The sequence below is a fragment of the Delphinapterus leucas genome, chromosome 13, assembly GCF_059928025.1.
Source record: "Delphinapterus leucas isolate spDelLeu-1000000601 "Yukka" chromosome 13, BTC_Dleu_Yukka2, whole genome shotgun sequence".
Classification (NCBI taxonomy): domain Eukaryota; kingdom Metazoa; phylum Chordata; class Mammalia; order Artiodactyla; family Monodontidae; genus Delphinapterus; species Delphinapterus leucas.
Window position 1 is genome coordinate 15,283,564 of NC_143141.1, and position 23,147 is coordinate 15,306,710.

Sequence of the window (23,147 nt, forward strand, 5' to 3'; positions counted from 1 at the left end):
CACGGCCTTCCGCGCCTCCAGAGACGTGAGTACGAAGAGCCGCAATGGTCAATCTCCGCCGGAGACTTGGCTTCTGGCCAAAAAGGGCCTGGCTGAGCAGTGGCCAAAGTTGGCTGTGCCTTCCGGGTGGGAGGATAAGCTAACTGGGCAAAGCCGCGGCCGCAGAGCCCGGGCGCAGTCGGAGCGGACAGGTTCCGATGCCAGCGCGATGTGGCTGTTGCTGCTGCCGCTGGCTGCGCTGCTGCTGGCCGTCCTCGGCAAAGTTTGCAAGGGGTTGTTCTCCAGCAGCTCCCCGAACCCCTTCTCCGAGGATGTCAAGCGGCCACCCGCGCCCCTGGTGACCGACAAGGAGGCCAGGAAGAAGGTTCTCAAGCAAGGTGAGCGGGAGGGACCCCGGGGTCTGAGGCTGCGCCTGGGCATCCTCGCGGGTTAGCGTTCCCCAGATGCAGAGTGATGGGAGGGCTTCTTTGCACGTGGAGGCACCCGCTTTAGAGTCCGCCACTGGCGAGAGCCTTGGTCCCCCCAGGCCCGGGGAATCGTGGCCACACGGGCGCGGTCATCGTCCTCGGCGAGCCAAGTCTTTGGCATAGCCACGCTCAGGCCCTGCCACTTAGTATAGCGGTGGCTAACCGGATAAACAAGAGACCCTTCCCCTACTTTGCTTTAAGACCTTAACGTTTTCACTTATCTTCCCCATGGGTTCAGGGACTTGGGAGAGCTGCACAGAAACCTTTATAGGAAATTGCATTTGGCCCATCAAGTGATTTGGCTGGTTATGCCTGCTCCCATCTCTTGTTGAAACGAGGCTCAACAGGGTGACTCAGGCTCAGAGCTGCTCTTCCATTGACCTGCACTGTCATCTTTAAAAAGTATTTGCGAATTTCTTCTAAGGTTTTAAAGAAAGAGTTCTACTGCTTAAAAAAGAAAAAAGAAAAAAAGAATAACCTGTAAAGAGAATAATCTGTTGATATCTGAGATCTCTCTCACCTGTTCACTTGTAAATTTTAGTATTCTGTGCAACAAGTCTTGCTACACAGTTGGAGACAGTATTGTTCTAAGTGGAAGGCCTATTAGTTTGAACTTCTGAGATCAGAGTTTTAATTGGACTCTGTCACTAATTTGCTGCGAAAACATTAGCAAGTCACTCCATTTATCTGGATTGGTCTAAAAATGAGATGACTAGTTTAACTGTTTTTCAAACCAGGTTGTGATCTCTTAGTGGGTCATGAAATCAATTTAATGGGTTGCAACTAACATTTTAAATGACAGTAGAATGGAAAATATCAGAGTGCATAATACATGGTTCTGGTAAGTATTGTGAAACTTCTGTTTCAGGTATTTATATTATATACTAACATATGTTCTGGGATGTGAATATGAAATATATTTTTCACTATAGGTCTTTTAAAAAACATTTGAAAAGTTGAAAGTTTACTGAGTTCCCTAGCAGCTTGAAAAATTCCAAATCTCAGTTCTTCAGGAGTGATCTTTTTTTTAAAATATATTTATTTATTTATTTATGGCTATGTTAGGTCTTCGTTGTGGTGCATGGGCTTCTCATTGTGGTGGCTTCTCTTGTGGAGCACAGCCTCTAGATGTGTGGGCTTCAGTAGTTGTGGCACGTGGGCTCAGTAGTTGTGGCACATGGGCTCAGTAGTTGTGGCACATGGGCTCAGTAGTTGTGGCATGTGGGCTCAGTAGTTGTGGCTTGTGGGCTCTAGAGCACAGGCTCAGTACTTGTGGTGCACAGGCTCGGTTGCTCCGCAGCATGTGGGACCTTCCCGGACCAGGGCTTGAACCCGTGTCCCCTGAATTGGCAGGTGGATTCTTAACCCTTGCGCCACCAGGGAAGTCCCTTTAGGAGTGATCTTGAGAGAACAGATCTTGTGTAGGAAGTGCCCATACAGCACCACGGGCTGTCCAGTTTTGTCTTGTTTAGGTGCTTCCTCCTCAACCCCACCTCCACGATTTCTCAGAGCAGCTCTGTCCTGCCTCTGCATCAGGATGTTGAAGAACCATCATCCGACTGGGCTGCTCCACTGCTAACTGCAGACCCTGCATTTTCCAAAGATAACCTGCTTGTGAATGGACCAGTCCATGAGCCAGCAGCCTGCACTGGCCCCCGTCCCCCTCCTTGTTTTCTTTCTTCCCTAGCTCGCTCTCTGTCTGCACTTAGGTTTCTCAGCCTGTATTGCAGCATTGTTTTGTTCCTATGATAGTTTGTGGATTTTTTACTTTCTTTGCAAGTAGGAAAAATCCCCAGCTACATAGTGGCTTTCCTTAAATCAGTTCAGATCAAACCAAATCACTTTGTTTAACCCGCCTGGCTGGTCCTGAATATTTCCCAGGTAAAATGTTTGAGACATTTTAGTCAGGAGCTCCTTGCCAAACTGCTCTAGAGTTTTCTGGCGTTGTACAAGCTAGAGAATTCTGCCTTGGTTTCCACATCACTGCTCTTTCACTGCCCCCCAAGAAGCCCCCACCTCCATCTCCTCCATCTGCTGCAGCTTTCTCAGCCAGCCGAGTGCCAGAGAAGCTGGATGTGGTGGTCATAGGCAGTGGCTTTGGGGGCCTGGCGGCAGCGGCGATCCTAACCAAAGCTGGCAAGCGAGTTCTGGTGCTGGAACAACATACCAAGGCGGGAGGCTGTTGTCATACGTTTGGACAGAATGGCCTTGAATTTGACACGGGTAAGGCTTCTGTGGAAAAGGGCTGGGAGCTGGCGGTTTGGAGCAGCCGTGGTGGGATGATCCTGGGCATTTCTGTGATTTTGGAGGCCCCGTCTTCTCCCTGGGCACGCTTTCCTTGTCTGACAGCTGTACCCTCTGGCAGCCGAACTGGGCAGGGATTTGGTGGTTTTTGCTGCGACTCCCCTCTACAGAAAGGGTGGGTACCCCCTCTGGGCACAGACTCAGCCCTGCAGGACAACTTCTTTCACCTTGCTTCCTTGTTGGAGCTTTTCCAGGGCTCAATCCCCATATCCCTATGACCCTTTGTTTTTTTGTCTCCCAACAGGAATCCATTATATCGGGCGCATGCAGGAGGGCAGCTTTGGCCGTTTTATCTTGGACCAGATCACTGAGGGGCAGTTGGACTGGGCTCCCACGGCCTCTCCCTTTGACATCATGGTACTAGAAGGGCCCAATGGCCGAAAGGAGTTTCCCATGTACAGTGGGGAGAAAGCCTACATACAGGGCCTCAAGGAGAAGTTTCCCCAGGAGGAAGCTGCCATCGACAAGTATATAAGGCTGGTTAAGGTAACACGGACATGCTGAGGACCCCCTGCTTATTCCCAGCAAGGCTGACCTTCCTCATTAGCGGAGTGATGGGTAAGGGAGGCAGGAAGAAGGAACAGGCCTGTCTGTCTGGAACTCAGCCTCTGCTGGAGTTGGCCTCTGTGCCCCGGGGGCCCTCTGTCTCTGGAGCCTGGGCTCCGCAGCTGCCACTCTCACTCTGGCCTCTGGGGGGCGCTCAGCTCTCCTCCCTGACCACGCTGGCCTCCCTGTGGTCATATCACCACAGGGTTGGGATTATTCAAAAGGAATTTGGGCTGGTTGGGATTATTCAAAAGGAATTTGGGCTGGAAACTGAGAAGCAAAAAAGGACTCACCTGAGGGTAGAATGGGAAAAATTCACAGAGTACGGAGTTTTTTGTTTTTCTGTTTATAAATTTATTTACTTTTTTATATTTGGCTGCTTTGGGTCTTCATTGCTGCGCGCGGGCTTTCTCTAGTTGCAGCGAGTTGGGGCTGCTCATTGCGGTGCGCGGGCTTCCCATTGCAGTGGCTTCTCTCATTGCGGAGCACGGGCTCTACGCAAGTGGGCTTCAGTAGTTGTGGCATGCGGGCTCAGTAGTTGTGGCTCCCGAGCTTAGTTGCTCCGTGGCATGTGGGATCTTCCCGGACCAGGGATCGAACCTGTGTTCCCTGCACTGGCAGGTGGATTCTTAACCACTTTGCCACCAGGGAAGTCCCAAGTACAGAGTTTTAAAATCCAAATTCAGCCAAGTTCAGCCGGGGCTAAGTGTTGCTGGCCCTCGGGCTATGCAGGCTGTTGGAAAGGCGAGTCAGGAGATGAGATCTGTTCCTCCCTGCTCATTCCCTTCCCCAGGTGGTATCCAGAGGAGTCAGTCATGCCATCTTGTTGAAGATCCTCCCGCTGCTCATGGTTCAGGCCCTCAACAAGTATGGGCTGCTCACCCATTTCTCTTCGTTCCTCCATGCATCCACCCAGAGCCTGGCCGAGGTCCTGCGGGAGCTGCCAGCCTCCCCGGAGCTCCAGGCCGTGCTCAGCTACATCTTTCCCACTTATGGTGGGTACTGGCCTTGGGCCCCAGGCAGCTCCTGGCTCTCAGTCTTTCTTCCTGAGCCTGCTTGGCTGACTGAAATGAAACAGCACACACCCCAGGCCCTCTGGAGCTTATGGAGGAGATGTCTGTCCGCCTTCCTACTGGACACACTGATAAAAATTCCCTTCACCCACGCCCTGGATGACTTTCCTTTCCAACCAAAACTGTCCTCCTTGGCAGCATGACAGTTTGCAGGGAGGACATTCCCACTGGCCTCAAGACCTGTAAGGTTCCCCTTTCCCCACATTTGGATGGAAACAGGCCCTCTGGCTGCCCTGAGCCCTGGGGATCACTTGGATCCTGGGATGCATAGCCTCAGACTGCGTGTTTTCCTTTTTTTTTTTGGCCATGCCTCACGGCTTGTGGGATCTTAGTTCCCCAACCAGGGATTGAACCTGGGCCCCTGGCAGTGAAAGCACCGAGTCCTAACCCACTGGACCGCCAGGGAATTCCCAAAGGCTGCGTGTTTTCTGATGGGAACCCGTATTCCTTTCTGAACGAAGGTACCGCTGCCCCTCCTGCCTCATCACCCCTTCCTTCCTTCTGTAGGCGTGACCGCCAGCCACACCACCTTTGCCATGCATGCTCTGCTGGTTGACCACTACATAAAAGGGGCCTTTTATCCCCGAGGGGGTTCCAGTGAAATCGCTTTCCACACCATCCCTGTGATTCAGCGGGCCGGGGGTGCTGTCTTGACGAGGGCCCCTGTGCAGAGCATCTTGCTGGACTCAGCTGGGAAAGCCTGCGGTAAGAGCCCTGCATTGTCTTCACAGTCCCTGGCCGGGGTGGGAGAGGCCTGGGATCTCTGGGTGCAGAGCAAAGAAAGCACTGAGGGCAGAAGGTGTAGGAGAACTGACCTCCAAATGGGGGGTTAAAGGCTGGAATCTGCCCCAAGCTGGGGCTGCCCGGGGATAGCGATTGGCCTGGAAGCAAAAAGGACACGGGAAGGATAAAGGGTGGCATGGTTCCCAGAGAACAGTATTTCATCATTTATTCAATAGACAAAAATAGTTATCTGGTAACCTAGGACCTCCTGAGTGTAGGGGCTGTGTCTTTTTAATCTTTATGTCTATAGACTTTAGCACATAATAGAGCCCAGTAACTGTTTGTTCAGTGACTGATGGCGTGAGTACGTAACCTGGGTGCTTGTAGGGTGGTGTGGAGGCCGGCAGGATGCCCTGCCTTCAATCTGTAAATGGCAGAATGGGACCCAGACTCTACCCTGGCTCAGGTGTTTGCTGTCACCTGCACACAGCGTCAAAATCCCACCGTGGATGAACTCTGTGAGGAGAGGCTCTATGCAAGGAAGGACTCTGGTAGACAGAACAGGCCATCCAGGCTGCGGGTACTTCAGAAGCATCAGCTAAGGGGGCAGAGAGACGCCTGGGGAAAACAGAGCTGGTGTGACAGTAAATTCACCAGAGGAATCTTTCAAGGAGGAGGTGGTGAGTGGGTAGCCCAGGGCACGCAAAAGTCAAGGGAGAAAAGACCGTCAGCGGTCTCCAAGGGCATGTGTGTAGAAGAGACTGGGAAGTTCCCGGTGGTGAGAGAGGGGTGGCTGTCCAATGTGTGAGACTTTCTCTCATGTTCATGAGCAAGTTCTTCCAGCCATCAGGGGGTGTGTGGACCAAGTGGGTTTATCATTTCAATTAAATTCAGTGGCGGATACATTTATTTGTGTTTTTCACGTGCTAGGTGATAAAAGATAAGTAAATCCTAATCTGTAACTCAAGAAGTTTCCAGTCTCACAGGGAAGATGACTGCGCTATAGTTAAAGTGCCACATAGAGGCAGGCACCAAGGATGGAGGTGACACAGAGGGTGGTGGAACAGGGAAGGTCTCAGACGGAGGTCATGAAGGGTGAGAGGAAGCTAGCCAGAGGGGAGGGGTGGTTATTCCAGGCAGGGGGAACCGAATGTGCAGAGGCACAGAGGTATGAAAGAGCTGAGTATTTTTAGGCATCTGAAAATGTTGGGTTGAATCGTAAGAGACTGCCACATTTATAGGTTAAAAAACGGTTGACTGTCAGCTATTTCATACAGTCCTACCTAATAGTTTAGTGAGAATGGCCAGAGGTGAGGCTGGACGCACGAAAGGGACCACATCAGGGAAGGCTGAGACAAGACCTTGGAGTTTAAGCAGAGGTTGAGGTGTCTTTGGAGGATTTTGAAAAGAGCAAGTTGGGACGGGAAGTCTGGCAGCTGTGAAGAAGGGTCTAGGATTCCAGTGAAGGCCTTCAGCCCGTGGGCTCTTTCGGGATTCGTGTGAAGGTTGGTGGGTTGCTCAAGGGAAGCGTGCCCACGCAGGGTGGGGAGAGAGGTAGGAAGCCAGGGCGGGGACCGTGAGCCAAGAGGGCAGCGCTTCAGGATGGTTACCTCACTTTGCAGTTTGGCCTGGGGCCTGCCCGCTCGGGGTCAATGTGGGAGAGATCTGGGGGGTGGGGAATAGGGACCTTTTTTGTCCTCCTGGAGCTTACAGAACCTCAGTCAAGCTCTTGTGCCTGCAGGTGTCACTGTGAAGAATGGTCAGGAGCTGGTGAGCATCTATTGCCCCGTCGTGATCTCCAACGCAGGATTATTCAACACCTATGAGTACCTGTTGCCAGAGAAGGCCCGCTGTCTGCCAGGTAAACGACTGGGCTGCGTCACTGTCCTCCAGGTGCCCCAGCCCTGCCCCCTGCAACCAGCTGGCTCAGCCTGGCTGATGCTTCCCCCAGCGTTAGCACTGCCCTTTGACCCTCCATAGGCAGAAAAGGTGAGCACACCGGTTTCTAACATCCGTTCCCAGAAGGCCTCTGTTTAGGGGGTGGCATCAACTTCCTTTGTATCACATCTTCCCCAAAGACCCTTTGGTCCTTATCTCTCATTTCATTCTTGGCATATTTACTCCCTTTCCCCTTATCACCTCAACCATGTTTCCCTTTCCTCTTTCAAGTCTCCAGTCCTAGTTGCCCATTTCCAGTTTCCCTAGATCTTAGATCATCTCTCTGATAGTCCATGATGGTGGCTTGAGTCCTAAAGGAACGTTTCTTGGATTTTCACTGAGTTTGCCCTATGAATCCTGCTTCCTTCCTTAATTTCTCACTTATTTTGAGTGGGGAAGCCTGATCTGACATTGTTGGTAAGGGAAGCTAAGGCTGGCGTGGAGAAGAAGGCCTTGATAATAATGTTGTGGGCCTGCCTCTTCAGGAAGCAGCTCTGTATTGGTGCTGAGGCTGCAGGAGTATCCTCCGCTCCGTGAGCCCTGAACTCAAAATAAGCCTCAGTCTAGTCATCTCCACTGATAGGCCGTGTCCAAAACTAAAAGCCCGATTTTGTTCTTGCCTTGATCCTCGGCCACTGGGTAGAGGGCTCGTCATCCTAATGTTGATGGCTGGGGAAACAGAGGCACACAGGTGAATAACTGCCCAAGGCCACCCAGCTGGAGGTGGCCAAGCTGAGAGGAGAAGGCTGGTGTGTCGGACTCGAAGCCTGGGCTGCTGGCCCGCTCTGGGCTGGGAAGCATGGGGCTTCCAGAGCGAAGGCCTCACTTGAAGGGGCAGGAGAGCAGGTCGGCCCACAAGGAACAGAGTGGCTGGGCCAAGGTTAGCTGGGACGTCACCATTTGGAAATGTAGCTGGCAGCTCCCCATGTGATTGAGGGGAGGAGGCCGCTGGCTGGGAGGGGACCGGCGATCCTGGAGGGTGAGGGAGAGGCATCTGCGTAAAGGCCTCTGGCTGGGGTGGGAGGTGGGGAGTAGGGAGCCGCTCACGATGAGTTTGGGGTGGAAACCCCGGACTTCACTGGTACCCGGGGAGGAGCGCTGTGGAAAGAGCGCTCCGCCCCAGAGGGCGGGCCCAGGGATGTGGGTTCAGTAGAAAAGTGAGGCCTTGGATTTCCTGGTGGGGGAGAGGGTGGGTGGCCGTCGTGATTGTCTCTGAGGTACAGGCCATGTGCTCCCGGGAACTGGCCTCCTCAGCCCTCTGCCTCACTTAGCTGGGCCTCGGCCGGCATCTGCTCCTGGCAGGGGCCTCCCCTCTCTCAGGCCGGGTGAGCCGAGTGGGGTGGGGCAGAGACCGCCCGGTGGCCTTTGGTACTTCGTGCCTCCCTCTCTCCCAGGACCTCTGAACCCTGACACTGTCCCCTGACGGGCCCAGTGTTCCCCCAGGCCCGCCTTCTCTCCAGGCAGCCATGCCACAGACTTAGCTGCCGAGCTTGCCTCCCTTCACTGGCGGAAGCAGCTTCCACTGCTCTTACGTATCCCAGCCCTGAAGACAGTCTCATGTGCCAGCCCCTACCCGCCTGAAGGACCAGCTGCCTCTCTCGAGCGGGAGCTGCATGAATCCCAGTTTGAGAGCATTTCAGACAGTGGCAGCAGTGATGCTTAACTCAGAGACCCCAGGTGCTGGGATTCCTACGTTTCCAGCTGTTTGGGGGTAGAGATTCTCACAGTTCTGTCTCCCTCTCAGAGATGGGAATGGGGTATCTGGTGGCCTTGGGGACAGGCAGTGCTAGTTGGGGTCGAGGGTGGAGGTGGGGTGGTCAGGCAGGGGGAGGCTTTGTGAATAGAAGCGCCTTTCTTAAATTCCACGGCTGAGCTTTGAGGAGGGTAGTTTGGAGAGGAGGTGTTTTGAGTAGGGAAGACTAGTTTGACAAAATCAGTAGGGGAGCTAAGGCTGGTGTGGAGAAGCAGGGCTTGGTCTCATCGTCGTGTGCCTGATTTGAGACCCAAGATTCTGTTTTTCTGCCAGGTGGGTGGCTCCTGGACCCCTTCCTTCTAGCTGGGGAAAGGGACGGGAGGGGCTGGGTGGAGGTGATGGCTGCGCTAAGGGGCTTCTGAAGACCTGGGGGTATCACTCCTGGGCCCCTGGTTCTCTCTGTGCCCACCCTGCCCCACCTGGAAAGGGGGTGCCCACAGCTGTGGTTCCCCAACGATGCTGGGACCCAGGGGAGAAGGTGCTCCTGACTTTCCAGGGCAATTACTACTACTCACCACATCCCCTGCCCCCCCTCGGCGCTCCCACAGCTGGGCAGCTGGGTGTCTGGAAGTCTTATGCCCGTTGTCCTACTGTAATTGTTACAACGCCCCCTTGACTCTCAGAAGTGGCCTGTTCTGGATGATAAGTTTTATGGTCACCCTCCCCGTAGCACTCAGGTCTTCGCAGCCTCTAATAGGAGAGCCAGCTTCTTCAGGAAAGTGGACAGTGGACAGGCATCACGTCCGATTCCTTGCAGTGTCCCCAAGGCCTCGCAGAGGATCCAGCGCATTTCAGGTCCTCAACAAATATTTGTTACATGAATTAAGCAGAGCAGCCAGTGGCGACTTATCCCTCAGGCAGAGGCTGGAAATGGTCCTGGGAATGGGAACAAAGGATAAGACTCCGGGGCTTTCCTGGTGGCGTAGTGGTTGAGAGTCCGCCTGCCAATGCAGGGGACGCGAGTTCGTGCCCCGGTCTGGGAAGATCCCACGTGCCGCAGAGCGGCTGGGCCCGTGAGCCATGGCCGCTGAGCCTGCGCGTCCGGAGCCTGTGCTCTGCAACGGGAGAGGCCACCACAGTGAGAGGCCCGCGTACCGCCAAAAAAAAAAGGATAAGACTCTGTGGGAGCAACTTCCAGAAAACTGGTCTGGGCTCAGCTGTTGAGAGGTAGGAATGCCCAATGGCTACGGTCCAGGGGACCAGAGGCTCCCACGGTGCCTGTTGCCTTCCTCCTCAGTGCTGTTCTTCCCTCCTCCCCAGATGAACCCTGAAATGCCAAGTGCCAGTGATGCCGTTTGCATCTGTTCATCTGCATCACTTACCATTTTAAGGCCTTGTGCTGACTGTTCAGCACAGGAGGAATTATGCATATTCAGTCATTAGATGGTTTGTATTCAACTTAATACCGAAGCCAAGGCTTACAACCAAATACTGTTCCTAGCCGTGGTCTTTGTAGTGCACAGCCCGTCATCCGCTCGTAGCTGAGACATGAAGGGGACGATGGGAGGCAGTGAGCGGCTCAGAGAGCCGGGCGTCACTCACTGCTCCTCAAGGCGCTCAGAGCAGAAGGCTGAGGCCGTGGCCTTCACAGGCAGGAGGCCAGGTCGAGTTGTCCGAACGTCTGAGGCTGCAGATGAGGTGAGCGGGCGTCCGCAGGTTCCCGGGGCAGGGGCGGCAGTCGGTGGCCTTGTTCACGCGGCCCTGCCGCCTCTCGGCAGGTGTGAAGCGGCAGCTGGGGATGGTGCGGCCCGGCTTGAGCATGTTCTCTGTCTTCATCTGCCTCCGAGGCACCAAGAAGGACCTGGGGCTGCCGTCTACCAACTACTACGTTTATTTTGACACAGACATGGACACGGCGTAAGGCGTGGGTGTGCGTGTGTGGGGAGGGTGTCCTCCCCTGATGCTGGGAGAGAAGCAGCAGGATGCAGGATGGGAGGAAATGGGCAAGAATCTACTCCCAAAGGGCTTTTCCCTACCTAGGCTGTGCCTTGGCCTCACCCCTTCGGGGGTCCCTGGGGGTGACCTACCCTCGGGGTGGTGCTGTTGGCTGCGGGGAACAAGGCCAGGACCGACAGCCCCTCTCCTCCCCCAGGATGGAGCACTACCTCTCTCTGCCTGCGGACAAGGCTGTAGAGCACATGCCCGTTCTCTTCGTTGCTTTCCCGTCGGCCAAGGACCCGTCGTGGGAGGACCGGTTTTCAGGTGGGGCTTGAGGTTCTGGGGCGGGGGCTTGGGCGGGGCAGGGGCAGCAGTAGTGACCCCGCCCTGCATCCCCAGGCCGCTCCACAGGGGTCGTGCTGGTGCCCACCTCCTATGAGTGGTTCGAGGAGTGGCGGGACGAGCCCCAGGGAAAGCGGAGCAGTGGCTACGAGACCCTCAAGAGCTCCTTTGTTGAAGCCGCTCTGTCGGTCGTCCTGAAGCTCTTCCCACAGCTGGAGGGGAAGGTAGGAGGGCAGACTCCTGTGGCTGGTGCATCTCTACCCTTTCTTTGGGGCAGGGGAACCAGGCCTGGGCTGACTGAGCTCCAGGAAGGGATAGGGAGCCCGTGCCGGCAGGCAGCTCGTGCAGGGGCAGGAAAGGAGGTGAGGGTCTCACAAGGTCCCACTCCTACTCTTCGGCTGCCTCTTTTGCCTCCTCAGGTGGACAGTGTGACTGGAGGGTCCCCGTTGACCAATCAGTTCTACCTGGCAGCTCCCCGGGGGGCCTGCTACGGGGCTGACCACGACCTGGGCCGCCTGCATCCTGGTGCGATGGCCTCCATGAGGGCCCAGAGCCCCATCCCCAACCTCTACCTGACAGGTACACTGACTGCTGCATTTTGCCAGGACCTGAGACCCTGGGCTTCCCTGTCACCCAGAGTCCTCCATTCTTGTCCTCAGATCCTGCTGCCCTCTGCAGCCTCCCACACCCTGAGCTGGGCTGCCTCGGCAGCTGTGGACCCTGGTCCTGGTCTGAAGCCATCTCTGGGTGGCCCTGGCCCAGGGGCCCTTGTCCATCCCTGTCCCCCACTTGGGGCGGGGGGCAGCAGTGCACACGGGCCTCTGCTTTTGTCTCCTAGGCCAGGATGTCTTCACCTGTGGGTTGATGGGAGCCCTGCAAGGGGCCCTGCTGTGCAGCAGTGCCATCCTGAAGCGGAACCTGTACTCAGATCTTCAGAACCTTGGCTCAAGGGTCCAGGCACAGAAGAAGAAGAATTAGTTTGGTCAGGGATGAGTCAGAGGAAATTTGGCCAGTGCTCCGGCACAGCCCCTGACTTACCCATGTCTTTCTGCATTAGCTCCTCGATCATGTAAAGTACTCTTGTTTTTAATTTCTGAATAAGAGGTCCGACGCATAAGTGTAGCATAGATGGCGCTTTTTTTTTTTTTTTTTTTGGCTGTGCTGCACGGCATGTGGGATCTTACCCCGGCCAGGGATTGAAGTCCGTGCCCTCTGCAGTGGGAGTGCAGAGTCTTAACCACTGGACTGTCAGGGAAGTCCCTAGATGGTGGTTCTTAAACTGAAGCTCTTCCAGCCAGGCAGGTGGTGATCCTTCATACCTTTTTTTTTTTTTTTTGCGGTACGCAGGCCTCTCACTGTTGTGGCCTCTCCCGTTGCGGAGCACAGGCTCCGGATGCGCAGGCTCAGCGGCCATGGCTCACGGGCCCAGCCGCTCCGCGGCATGTGGGATCTTCCCGGACCGGGGCACGAACCCGTGTCCCCTGCATTGGCAGGCGGACTCTCAACCACTGCGCCACCAGGGAAGCCCCTTTCATACCTTTTATAACATGCTGTCTCTACGAAAGGCCCAGCGTGGGCTACTGACTTGGGTGACTTTAATGGTTCATCAAGCAGCGCTCTGCATCCCACACCCACACCTCCTAACTCTGAGCCATCAAACCAAATATTCTTTTGTCAGGTGGCTAGAACCCTTGAGAGTGTGGGTCGGCTGAAGCAGGATGGACCCACCGGCCCGAGGCTTCTCTTCCCATTCCCCCTTAGTGCCTCTCTGCGGGAGTTCTACACAGTGGAGAGAGGGTGCCTGATGAGCATGGTTTGGGTTGTAGTTCCATAGGTTGAGGCTCCAGATCCCATTTTTCTGGTTCCACTGGCTTTCAGCGGGCGGGGAAACGCCTGTGATAGCGTCCATGTGGACGTGGGGGCAGGGGGCTGACAGGACGCATTAGTTAGCGAGGTGTATGTTACACAAGAACATCCAATGCGCATGCAGCCAGGGTCTAGGCTCGTCTTCCTTATGATCGGGGTTAAATTGGGTTCTCACCATGCCAGCATCAAGATACCCTCCCAGACCTCAGGGCCTGAGCCTCAAGACTTAGCTTCCTAAAATACACAGCGAGACGGGGGCGTTCGCCGTCAGGGCAGAGGCCTGGAAAGACAACTTCACTGGGGTTGATGCAGGTGGACAGAGCTTTCAAGCCAAGGGTACAGCAAAGGACGAGCCCTAAGAGGTAACGACTGTATTATGACAAGAAGCCCAGCTACTCCCAACCTAGGACAAGGGCTGCCTGGTGAGGAGGAGGAGGTTGGCAGGCAGTCAATCAGAACATGGAAAATTACAGACCGTGTGCAAAGCTTGGGAATGCGTTTCCGGCGTATTGGTACTTACGTGGGGACTGGGTGGGAAGGTGAGTGAAGGCTAAAGGTTAAAAAAAAAAAATGACCTTCCACTTATGTTAGGCCTTATTTTAATCAATTTCAATACAGTACTAATAAATTTATTAAGGGGGATTAAGAGGTACAATATAATCAATAATACTGAAATAACTTTGTATGGTGACAGATGGTTACTAGACTTACTGTGATCAATTTGCAATGTATACAGATGTCGAATCACTATGTTGTATACCTGAAACTAATATAATGTTGTATATCGACTGTGCTTTTTAAAAAATAAGGAGGAGAAAAATTAAATTTAATGATTTTAGAGCTTTAACATTTGAAATTTATTTTGGTTTCTGTGCAGAGATACATAACTACGTGGTGACGGCATTCATAAAAGCTAGGTAAAACATTATATGTGGAAAAATACTTGTCATTAGACCAAATAGGCTTTTTTTTAAAAAAAAAAAATTTATTTATTTATTTGGCTGTGCCAGGTCTTAGTTGCAACATGCAGGATCTTCACTGCCTCGTGTGGGATCTTTGTTGTGGCATGCTGGATCTTTTTAGTTGTGGCACGTGGGAACTTCAGTTGCGGCACGTGAACTCTTAGTTGCGGCATGTGGGATCTAGTTCCCTAACCAGGGATCGAACCCAGGCCCCCTGCATTGGGGGCGCGGAGCCTTGGCCACTGGACCACCAGGGAAGTCCCCAAATAAGCTTTAAAGAAATAAAATTAAGTGATTATCATTAAGTTACAAGGTGGAAATACAAAACATTGCAAAACAGTAGTATCCTGCTAATTGGGTAAACAAAAAAAGAAGGGAAACAATTTCAACAATCAACCATTTATTGAACATGTTAGACTTCTGAATTAAAGGGATATCGACAAGTGTGAGGAAGCTGACTTTGTTGGCAGCTTGAAACACTATACAGCTCAGACCCAATGCCTTTACAGAGGAGTTTCTAGATTGGGATATTTAGGAAATTCACACGTGACTTAAGAAACTGAGGTGAGATTCAGCCTTGGTTCTGGATGTACGGTTCAATTAAACTTGAGAATCTCTTCTCAGGATTCTTTCTTAAGCAAGGCAATGCCAAACGCAACTGTCCCAGCGAGAGTTTTTAGAAAACAGCTGGCAGAAGTACAGGGTCTGGTGTATGGCATACTCGTCTTCCCTGTTCAAATGATTCAGAACATGTGCAAAGCGTGCTAGCTTTCATCACACATGCAGCATTACATAACAAGTCACCCTGCAAAAATGAGGGGCAGGCTTTTGAATTAAATGGCATGAAATGGGAGAAGAAAATGAGAATCATTATCGGGAATTTTAGAGGTTTAGAGTTCTGTCACCAAAAGTTTCATTGAAAGCCATTATGTGAAAAGAAATGTCAGTGTGTACACAGCTAGTTGTCAGGTCTTTCTGAGTTATCTTAGCCTTTCCAGGTAGACTAGCCTTCCACTCCCACAGAGTCCAGAGGTAGACTCTTCAAATAATTCTGAAGCACAGATTCCTCCAAATAGAAACCACCCTGCCACCAAAAACTGGGGCCAGGAAAGGAAGCACAGAGCCATCTGGACAGGGCACCTCTCATGCCCGCCCCCCCGCGCCCCGCCCCCGCCGCTGGAGAGATCCTCCCCTCCCCCACCAGTCCACCCTCATGTGCACAATCTCTAGGAAAACATCTTCAAAGAGTCTCTCTTCAAAAAGACAACTACCCAGAAAACAGCTTCTCCTTTGTTGTGGGAGATTTCTTTCAGTGCAATTTCTAAAGTGAAACTTAAATTCTTTTGTACTCTTTCACACAAGAAACCATACTTCTCAGAGGCTCAAAAAGTGAAGCTTTGCAGACTCTACAACAATACTTATGCGTCCACTTGGTGCCAACCTACTTGGTGCCTGAAACCAACCTTTCTTTCTGCTCTCCTCCTTACTATCAATATCCATCCATGAGGGACAGCAACCAGTAGCCAGAAAGAGCCGTGTGAGACCTCAGTTAAGTCACAGCCAGATGTCCTGAACAAAGAACATGTCTCCTTTGCAAGAAGAAACTGAACTCAAGTCCCCGGGGACTGTCCCATGTTAGGCAGATACGCAGATGACGCCCTGGGTGCTCCTGAAGGAGCTTCATTTTCTTGGGGAGACCAGACAGAGATGGCAGATACCGGCTGCCCTGTTTTGCTCAAGTTCCAAAATGTGTGAGTGGTATTACCAGGAGCTATTACAGTAAAATGGAAAGAGCCAATCACGCGGGGCAGGGGAGTCAGGAAGGTGCATGGGCAAACGTGAGCTGGGCCCTGAGAAAACAGGTTTCGGGGAGGCAAGGGAAAGAAGAGAAGGTGGGGGGACGCGCCCTAACTGGAAAACAGCCACCGGAAGCCAGGGACTGGAGGACGCAGCAAGGACGAAAAGGCACAGAGGCCTGGATGGGCCCGGCAAGAGGGACCTTTGGCCCAGCGAGGATGCAGGGAAAGACAGGCAGGACAGTGCCGGCCTGTGGAGCCCTGAACACCAGAGTCCACGAACTTGATTCTCGAAGCCACGAGACACGCTTCAGATCACGGCAAGTACTCTGGAAAGATCACTCTGCTCTCTTCGCATACACAAAAAATGGATAGGAGACCAATGTAGGTGGCTCTTGGAAAAAAAAAAAAAATCTAGGAGAGAAGTGGAATGGGTGGCGGTGTGGGTGGGGCAGGGAAACAAGGAAAATGGAGACTGTAGCTGGAGATGGTTCTCTAAAAATGGACAGGACTTTCGTGACAAGACATAAAAACGGCACAAGTCTGCAGTTCGGAGTTGAGATGATTCAAGAGATTGGGCAGTTGAGAGGGGCCTCTTAATGGGTAGAAGAGAGAAATTCCGTTTCCGTGACAACAGGATGACCAAGCTGAAATATTCAGCACACGGCAGGACTGGGTTCTTTGGGAACTAGGCCAAGGATAAAAACTTGGGAGTCACTCACTCAGAGGATAAAGAATGGATGAGTTTCTAGGGAGACAAAGGAAAAGACAAAGACCTGTCTTTGAGGGCCTTCTCCTCCACCAGCACAGGATAAGACAAAGGAGTTCTCAGAAGCCAGGACAGAGAGACCAGAAGAGGGGAAGTTTGATTTGATGGTCTAAGTGTCCAATTCTATCAGGGACAAGACTGAGCGTTGAGAACAAGCCACTGGATTTGGGGATCTGAACCTCTGGGAAAACATTATTAGCAGGAAGACAAGGACCGAAGTGACTCTGTAAAGGTTATGAGGAAGATACATGGCAAGGGAATGGAAGCTGGACCACAAATAGGATGGATGGGAGCGGGGAATCTGGGCATGCATGAAGACGGAAGGAAAGGGGTGAGTGGAGACAGGAAGAAAGAGAAAACATTAGAGGGGAGGAAGAAAGGCAGGGAAAGGGGAGACAGAAAAGGGAATAAATAACCATGGTCTTAGGGGATGATGCCAAGAAGAGTCCTCATTCCTTACCTCTACAGATGTTACCTGCAGAGAATGAAAGTCTCAACTCAAAGTCACGGGCTGTTTTAAGCGAGGTGGAAGATACCATGACAAACAAGATGGCCCCTTCTTCCGCCAGACTTCTTCAATGGCCTACAATTCATCCTGTTCCTCTCACTTCCCACACTCTTTGCATTTCCCTGAGATCAGCTATTCTCTTTCAGTTTTGTTTTGTTTTTTGTTTTTTTTCCCCAGAAACAACTCTCTTTAGGCTCTTGATAATAGGGTAGCACAACTAGAACAGATTTAAATAAAACAATAATCTGATCCAAAACACTACCCTCAGTTACCTCAGGGGAACTCTCTGAGTTTCTTTCTTTCTTTTTTTTTTTTTTTTAATATTTATTCATTTATTTGGCTGCACTGGGTCTTAGTTGCAGAATGCGGGATCTAGTTCCCCAACCAGGGATCGAACCCGGGCCCCCTGCATTGGGAGCACGGAGTCTTAACCACTGGACCACCAGGGAAGTCCCCTGAGTTTCTTAAATTTTAATAACCCCTGACATGGGACAGAAGGAGAATTTTTACTAATTAGCCTTGGCGTTTTTTATCAGATAAGAGGACCATTACCTAGATTCAGGTAAAGGAGGGAGTATAGTCAGTTTGTAAATGTAAGTCTATTTTAGGCAACAAAGGCAAAACAGAGTTTGTGGGAAACGTGTTTCATAAAAGCCCTTCGAAATTTTTAGACCCAAACCAAACAGTCCTTGCTTTCTTGCCCAAAGCATGAACTCACCCTACTTCAAAAAGTTTCTGTAATGATGGTGAGTAGGGATGAACACAATGTTTCAATAATCGTTAACTGTGATTTTTAAAACATCTGTGATGGGCACAGTGGCTTTACAGCTTTCCTCCCAGAACCCCCAAGTTCAGTTTTCTGCTCAGTACAACTAAATGGAAGTGGCTTCACTTCGTCTTAAATAATATGAAAATGTCAGAAGAACGGGAAGAGCTTGCACTAGGCAGGCTGGACTCGCAGGCAGTAAAGCATGTTTTTCAGCTGCAGTTTTGGTTTGCTGCTCGTGTTCAAAGGAGCCCTTTGCCCATCAGCATTCACTACATTCTACATCTTTTGTAGGGCACATCCCCGCAAAGGGAGAGGCCTTGGTAGAAACGGACCACAGCCTGTAGTTTTCTCCTAGGTCCGCGAAGGTAAGTAGTGGCGAGTGCAATGCTGTTTTCAAGGGCTAACTTGACGACAGGGCCAAGACCCGAGGGAGGGCAGTCAACAGCAGTCACCTGCCCAGGGCTGAGGTCTCCCTTTGGTCACAGCTGGGCACGCCCACATGCTTCCCTACTCACGCTCAGGGGGACAGGCTGGAAGACACCAGCATAAATAACGGGAACACAGGAGGACAAGTTCGCCAAAGTGCAGGTGCAAAACCCAAAGCAATCCCCCCTGCCTCTGCCAGCCGCGACTTGCCACCAAACCCTAGAGGAGGGGGTGTGTCTCTTAGGTCACAGTAGTTTTCTCTTCATTTTTCTTGATTTAGAAACAGATCAGCAGGGAGGACAAGGTTCTCAAGAACAGAAAAATCAAATCTGAAACAAGAGCAACACAATCTATTGGTAACATTCATCTTTTTCCAAAGGAATATACCTCACTGCTATGATCTTGGGGTGGGAGGTGTGGGGGGGAAGATCTTATAGGAGTTGAAGTTCAGGAGAAAAATTCAAAATTAAGACAAACTGACCCTCCACCATACAAACAGCAACTGATAAAATAACAGCACATAAGATTATTTTAAAAGTCAGTTTGAAATAAAACAAACACTAGAAAGATACATACTTGGTGGAGGGCATATGGGAATCTTGGGCGTCTACTGTGCACCATCCTATATTGTTTTGAATTGTTTACATGCACATTTCTTTTAAATCAGAAAAAAATTATAACAAAGGGGAAAAGAAATCCTTGAAGTCAATTATCTGGGAAGGTTCTAGGCCAGAGTTATATTGTGCAGCTGACCTACTGGGCTAGCAAACAAAGAGATTCTGAGCTGCGTGGCTTATTTTGTAACTGGTATGCGGACTGTGTTCCCTGTGGGAAGTCGGGCACCAACCACTCTTTACCAGTGTCCTGGCTGTGGCTGCACAGAGGGAGGGAGGGCGCATGCTGGCAGCAAGGCAGTGTGTCCCCATACAGGCAGGCTGCCTCTGGGGTGGAAGGAGGGCTTTGCTTTCTGGCAGAGGCCTGGGCTGGCCGCACTCAGGAAGTCTATTTGCAGGGCTGATCTAGGGAGCTGGAAGCTCCCAGATCCTACATTTCTGGATTTGTTTGCTTCCAGGGCATGTGGTCTAGTGCTTTACGACCCGGAGTGTGGTTCCAGCAGCCTGTGGTGTCACCTGGAAACTCCCTAGAAATGAAGAAGCACAGGCTCACCCCATACAGAGTTTGCTTTTTTTTTTTATATCACAAGTCCTAGGGTGAGTCACATGCCTATGAAAATTTGCGAAGTGCTGATGGAGTGTGAAAAGTACAGGCCGGGAGCCAAGGGAGTTGCCCTCAGGTCTTGATTTTGCCAGGAACTTGTAGTGGGAACTCAGGGGAAAAAATCATAATGTTTCTGGGCCTGAGCTTCCTCATCTGTTGAAGGAAGAAGCTGTGGCAGAGGCCTTGAGAATCTCTTCTAGCTCGAACATCACAGACATGTTCACGTGGATGTCTGGTCTGAAAAGGGCGGGGCAGTGGCAACAGCACCCCCAGAATCAGCTGCTGTTGCCGCCATGCCAAACACAAGCCCACTGCCGGGCGCATGTGAGGCTGCATGTCCCTCCTCGCCTCCTTACCTTTTGGTCCAAACGCTGGTAGTCACTGGCCTTTGGCCGCCGTGTAACTTTGGACCTTTTTCCTTCCAGGACGAAAGCAATAATCTGGGGAAAGGAACAAGTCAGCAGTTAACAACTGACTCTCTAATGACATATTTCAGTCTCCGAAATCAGAGGTGATCACGTGGTGGCCCATTTATTAATGACCCTGACAGTAAAAAGAGCAGGACATCCACAGAAAGGCCCTATTAACAATTATAAGGATTATAATTATAGTTATTATATATTATAATATTATAATTATAATTATATTAGTTATATAGTTATTAGTTATATAGTTATTACATTATAGTTATTAGTTATATAGTTATTATATTATAATTATAGTTACATCAGAATCCTTTATACTGCTAAACAGGAAATGACAGATGCAGGAGGGCTCTTCTGGGCTCTAGCTTGTGGTGGTCTGTAAGATTTACTCAAGAGCACGTGGTGAAAAGAACCGCCAACTCCTCCCCAACTTAGCCTCCTCCAGGCTGACCCATCCACCCTCCTTTTATTTTAATATTAAGCAATAATTAATTTGCAGATAATTATCTTATCTGCAAATGTACTCTTTCACCCCACACTTTGCTTCATCTTAACCTTACCACTCTCATTTCATACCTAAGGTTACTCTCCATGAGGAGCACTTGGATGTAGAATAAGGAATGTACCACTTTTTTGTGTGTGTGTGGCCGTGTTGTGAGGCACGCGGGATCTTAGTTCCCTGATCAGGGATCAAACCCATGCCCCCTGCAGTGAAAGTGCAGCGCCTTAAGCACTGGACTGCCAGGGAATTCCCAGCAATTACCACTTTTACTAAATGTCTTCCCTCATTTCTCACAGCCCTAGGCCTTATGGCTATCATGAATTGAATCCTTCAATTTTAACCTGCTTACAGAAACTACTAAATTCTTAGGGCTCAATAAGAAATGAAATCATTTTGGGAAAAGAATCTGAAAATGAATATATATACATATAACTGAATCACTGTGCTGTACACCTGAAACTAGCACGACATTGTAAATCAACTACACTTTAATTAAAAAAAAAAAGGAATGCAATCATTCTGTCCTTAGAATGGTTACTAAGCAACACAACAAACCCTGCTGAAGTAAAAGATGAGTGTATCCATGCAACTTCTGGCCTTTCGTCTAATCAGAAACTCAACTGACTGCAGAATATAGTCCCTGGGCTCTCTGCTGTTGGTGTTGAAGACTATGTAACCGTTCTTTCTGCCACGGCACATGGAAAACAAAAGCTTGGGAAAGGAAGCTAGAAATAATAAGACAGGAAGCACTGTCTTTTTGAGAGGGGAAACAGGAAGAGAAGGGCTCTAACTACTTACAGACTGTCAGGTACTCAGGTCCTCTAAGGCTGTGACAGATTGTAAGTTCCAAGATTACGGGAGGGGACCGTAATTTGGGTCAGAGCATAATAACGTCCTAAACTTGGCACCTGACTCAACAGCAGAAGGCACTCAGAGGAAACAGACATGAAAATATATGATTTCTAAAAGAAGAATAAAGAACCCTAGCAGGGTCTCAGAAAAAACTGAAGTTTGTTTCTAAATTCCTAGTGCTTACAGGCAGATGAGTGATGGATACCCACACTCCAAGCTTTCAGGATGGAGGAAGTCCCATCCCTCCTCTTTTTTTTCTTTTTTTTTTTTTTTGCGGTACGCGGGCCTCTCACTGTTGCGGCCTCTCCCGTTGCGGAGCACAGGCTCCGGACGCGCAGGCTCAGCGGCCATGGCTCACGGGCCCAGCCGCTCCACGACATGTGGGATCCTCCCGGACCGGGGCACGAACCCATGTCCCCTGCATCGGCAGGCGGATTCTCAACCACTGCGCCACCAGGGAAGCCCCCATCCCTCCTCTTAAAGCAACTCTTGACTTACCTTCCGCTTATTGTGGTAGGCAATATAGAGGACAGCAACGAGAATGGCTGCTGTCACCAGATATGCAAAGAAGTGGCTGCTCTCTGCACTGGAACTTCCAAGATTATCCTTATAAAGGTCATCCTTCTTCCTACTCCAGGAATTCAAAACTGTGCTTTCACGGTTCTCACTGGAGGCAGGGCCAGGCATTTCTTTCTCGTCTTTGGGTGGTGCACCCTCTTCAGGCTCTGTATCCCCTTCCTCAGTCTCCTTGGGCTCCTCATCTTCAGGTGGTTCTAAAGACTTACCTTCTCCCTCCTGCTGGGTAGAAGAGCGGTCAGAGTCTAGCAATACTTTTCCCCCAGATTCAGTTATGGAAGGCTGCGGAGCTTTGTCAGTTACTGCGTTTAAATAGGACTTGGTGGGCTCCTTGTTACCAGAAGAGGGACTGGAGACCGACGTGGTGGACTGGTCTCCGGAGGAATTGCCAGGGCGGTCATTCTTGTGCTGCAGCTCGGGTTCCGAACTGCCAGGGACGGTTTTCGCGGTATTCTGATTCAGAGGGGGTCTGTCACTGTGTTCTTGCTCAGGGTGCAGGCTCAACATGAGCTTGGAGTCTCTTGTAGAAGCCGGACCTGTGCTCGGAGCGACTGCTGAGGAGACTGGCAAAGTAGCGGGCTGCGTGGAGCCTGAAACAGAGAAACCGTCTGGCTGAAGAGGGGCAGGCGGAGAGAAAGGAATCCTCAGAACGTTGCAACGGGCAAACAGAGGAAGGGGCTGATGGAGAGCGGAGGGGTGGCGAGGGTCGGGCAGGGAAGAAGTGAGGTCAGGTGGCGACCGGCCACGGGGAGTATTGGTGGGCCTGGCGGCGAGACTGGGGTTAGTGGAGGTGGGTCGAGGAGTTGTTGTGGGAGGCGGGGGGGGCGGGTCTTACCCGCCGCTGCGAAGCTCAGCAAGACGAACACAACCCGTAAACTCATCCTGCACAGACTGCGCTTCCGCCCTCTACTGCTCTCGCGAGATCAGCGCGCGGGCTCAGCGCTCATGCCCCACCCCTTCCTGCGTGCGTCTCCCGCAGCCATACCCGGTCGGGGGGCGGGGCTTGGGAAAAGGCCCGGCTGTGTGTGGTTCACCTGTTTTCTCCGGGATGTTACTTCTTTTTTTGGTGTCGGCGCCGTATTGTCCCCTGTGGAAGGCGTATCCACCTTTTTCTGGTTTCTTTGCTACATAGCAGCCGCTACAGACCGTTACTCCCCCTTTTCTTCTTTGCCTTCATACTTATGAGACAATATAGGCAGAGCAGGAGCTCCCTGGCCCGCGGACGATCCCACGGGAGTGACATCGCTGTGGCCCAGCGCCTCTTCGCCCCATCTTCTGCCTACATTTCTACCTTCTCCCGCTCTCGTGCTTCTTTCCCTGCCGTACACAGATGTGTGGAAATCTGGAAACGGAAACCCACCCCATCACCTTTGTAGCGGGAGCCTTTGCAACCCTGCTCCCCTCTCTCCTGACCCCACGGAAACTGCCCTCCGAGGTAGCCAAAGATCTTTTCT

The 23,147-nt window shown here is 51.4% G+C and overlaps 2 protein-coding genes across 6 annotated transcripts; one reads left to right on the forward strand and one right to left on the reverse strand.

The window, feature by feature from the left end:
• The first annotated feature begins 10 nt into the window (after window positions 1-10).
• RETSAT (retinol saturase) lies at window positions 11-14,549 on the forward strand. Of its 3 annotated transcripts, none has more exons than XM_022556042.3 (11): window positions 12-377; window positions 2,508-2,690; window positions 3,016-3,257; window positions 4,111-4,312; window positions 4,898-5,095; window positions 6,855-6,974; window positions 10,523-10,661; window positions 10,897-11,006; window positions 11,082-11,248; window positions 11,444-11,603; window positions 11,863-14,549. In XM_022556042.3, exons 1-11 carry the CDS (start codon window positions 209-211, stop codon window positions 12,000-12,002), a joined length of 1,830 nt encoding a protein of 609 aa, XP_022411750.2. In that variant the 5' UTR covers window positions 12-208; the 3' UTR covers window positions 12,003-14,549. The 3 variants fall into 3 exon arrangements, with proteins under 3 accessions (XP_089779004.1, XP_022411750.2, XP_089779003.1); XM_089922877.1 differs by having other exon boundaries at window positions 4,234-4,312; XM_089922878.1 differs by lacking the exon at window positions 11,863-14,549 and having other exon boundaries at window positions 11-377; window positions 11,403-11,569.
• On the reverse strand, window positions 13,167-22,616 carry TGOLN2 (trans-golgi network protein 2). Of its 3 annotated transcripts, none has more exons than XM_089922909.1 (4): window positions 22,529-22,616; window positions 21,616-22,283; window positions 19,695-19,778; window positions 13,167-14,123 (listed from the first exon to the last, which is right to left on the reverse strand). In XM_089922909.1, exons 1-4 carry the CDS (start codon window positions 22,572-22,574, stop codon window positions 14,013-14,015), a joined length of 909 nt encoding a protein of 302 aa, XP_089779035.1. In that variant the 5' UTR covers window positions 22,575-22,616; the 3' UTR covers window positions 13,167-14,012. The 3 variants fall into 3 exon arrangements, with proteins under 3 accessions (XP_089779035.1, XP_022411753.1, XP_022411752.1); XM_022556045.2 differs by lacking the exon at window positions 13,167-14,123 and adding an exon at window positions 14,236-18,449; XM_022556044.3 differs by lacking the exon at window positions 13,167-14,123 and adding an exon at window positions 18,470-19,575.
• Between the last annotated feature and the right edge of the window lie 531 nt (window positions 22,617-23,147).

Coding starts and splice junctions, on each gene's coding strand:
- RETSAT (XM_022556042.3), top strand. CDS start 209: ATGTGGCTGTTGCTGCTGCCGCTGGCTGCGCTGCTGCTGGCCGTCCTC. Junction 378..2,507: donor GAAGAAGGTTCTCAAGCAAG/GTGAGCGGGAGG, acceptor CATCTGCTGCAG/CTTTCTCAGCCAGCCGAGTG. Junction 2,691..3,015: donor TGGCCTTGAATTTGACACGG/GTAAGGCTTCTG, acceptor GTCTCCCAACAG/GAATCCATTATATCGGGCGC.
- TGOLN2 (XM_022556044.3), bottom strand. CDS start 22,574: ATGAGTTTACGGGTTGTGTTCGTCTTGCTGAGCTTCGCAGCGGCGG. Junction 22,284..22,528: donor GCTGAGCTTCGCAGCGGCGG/GTAAGACCCGCC, acceptor TCTCTGTTTCAG/GCTCCACGCAGCCCGCTACT. Junction 19,779..21,615: donor CCTACCACAATAAGCGGAAG/GTAAGTCAAGAG, acceptor TCCTTTCCCCAG/ATTATTGCTTTCGTCCTGGA.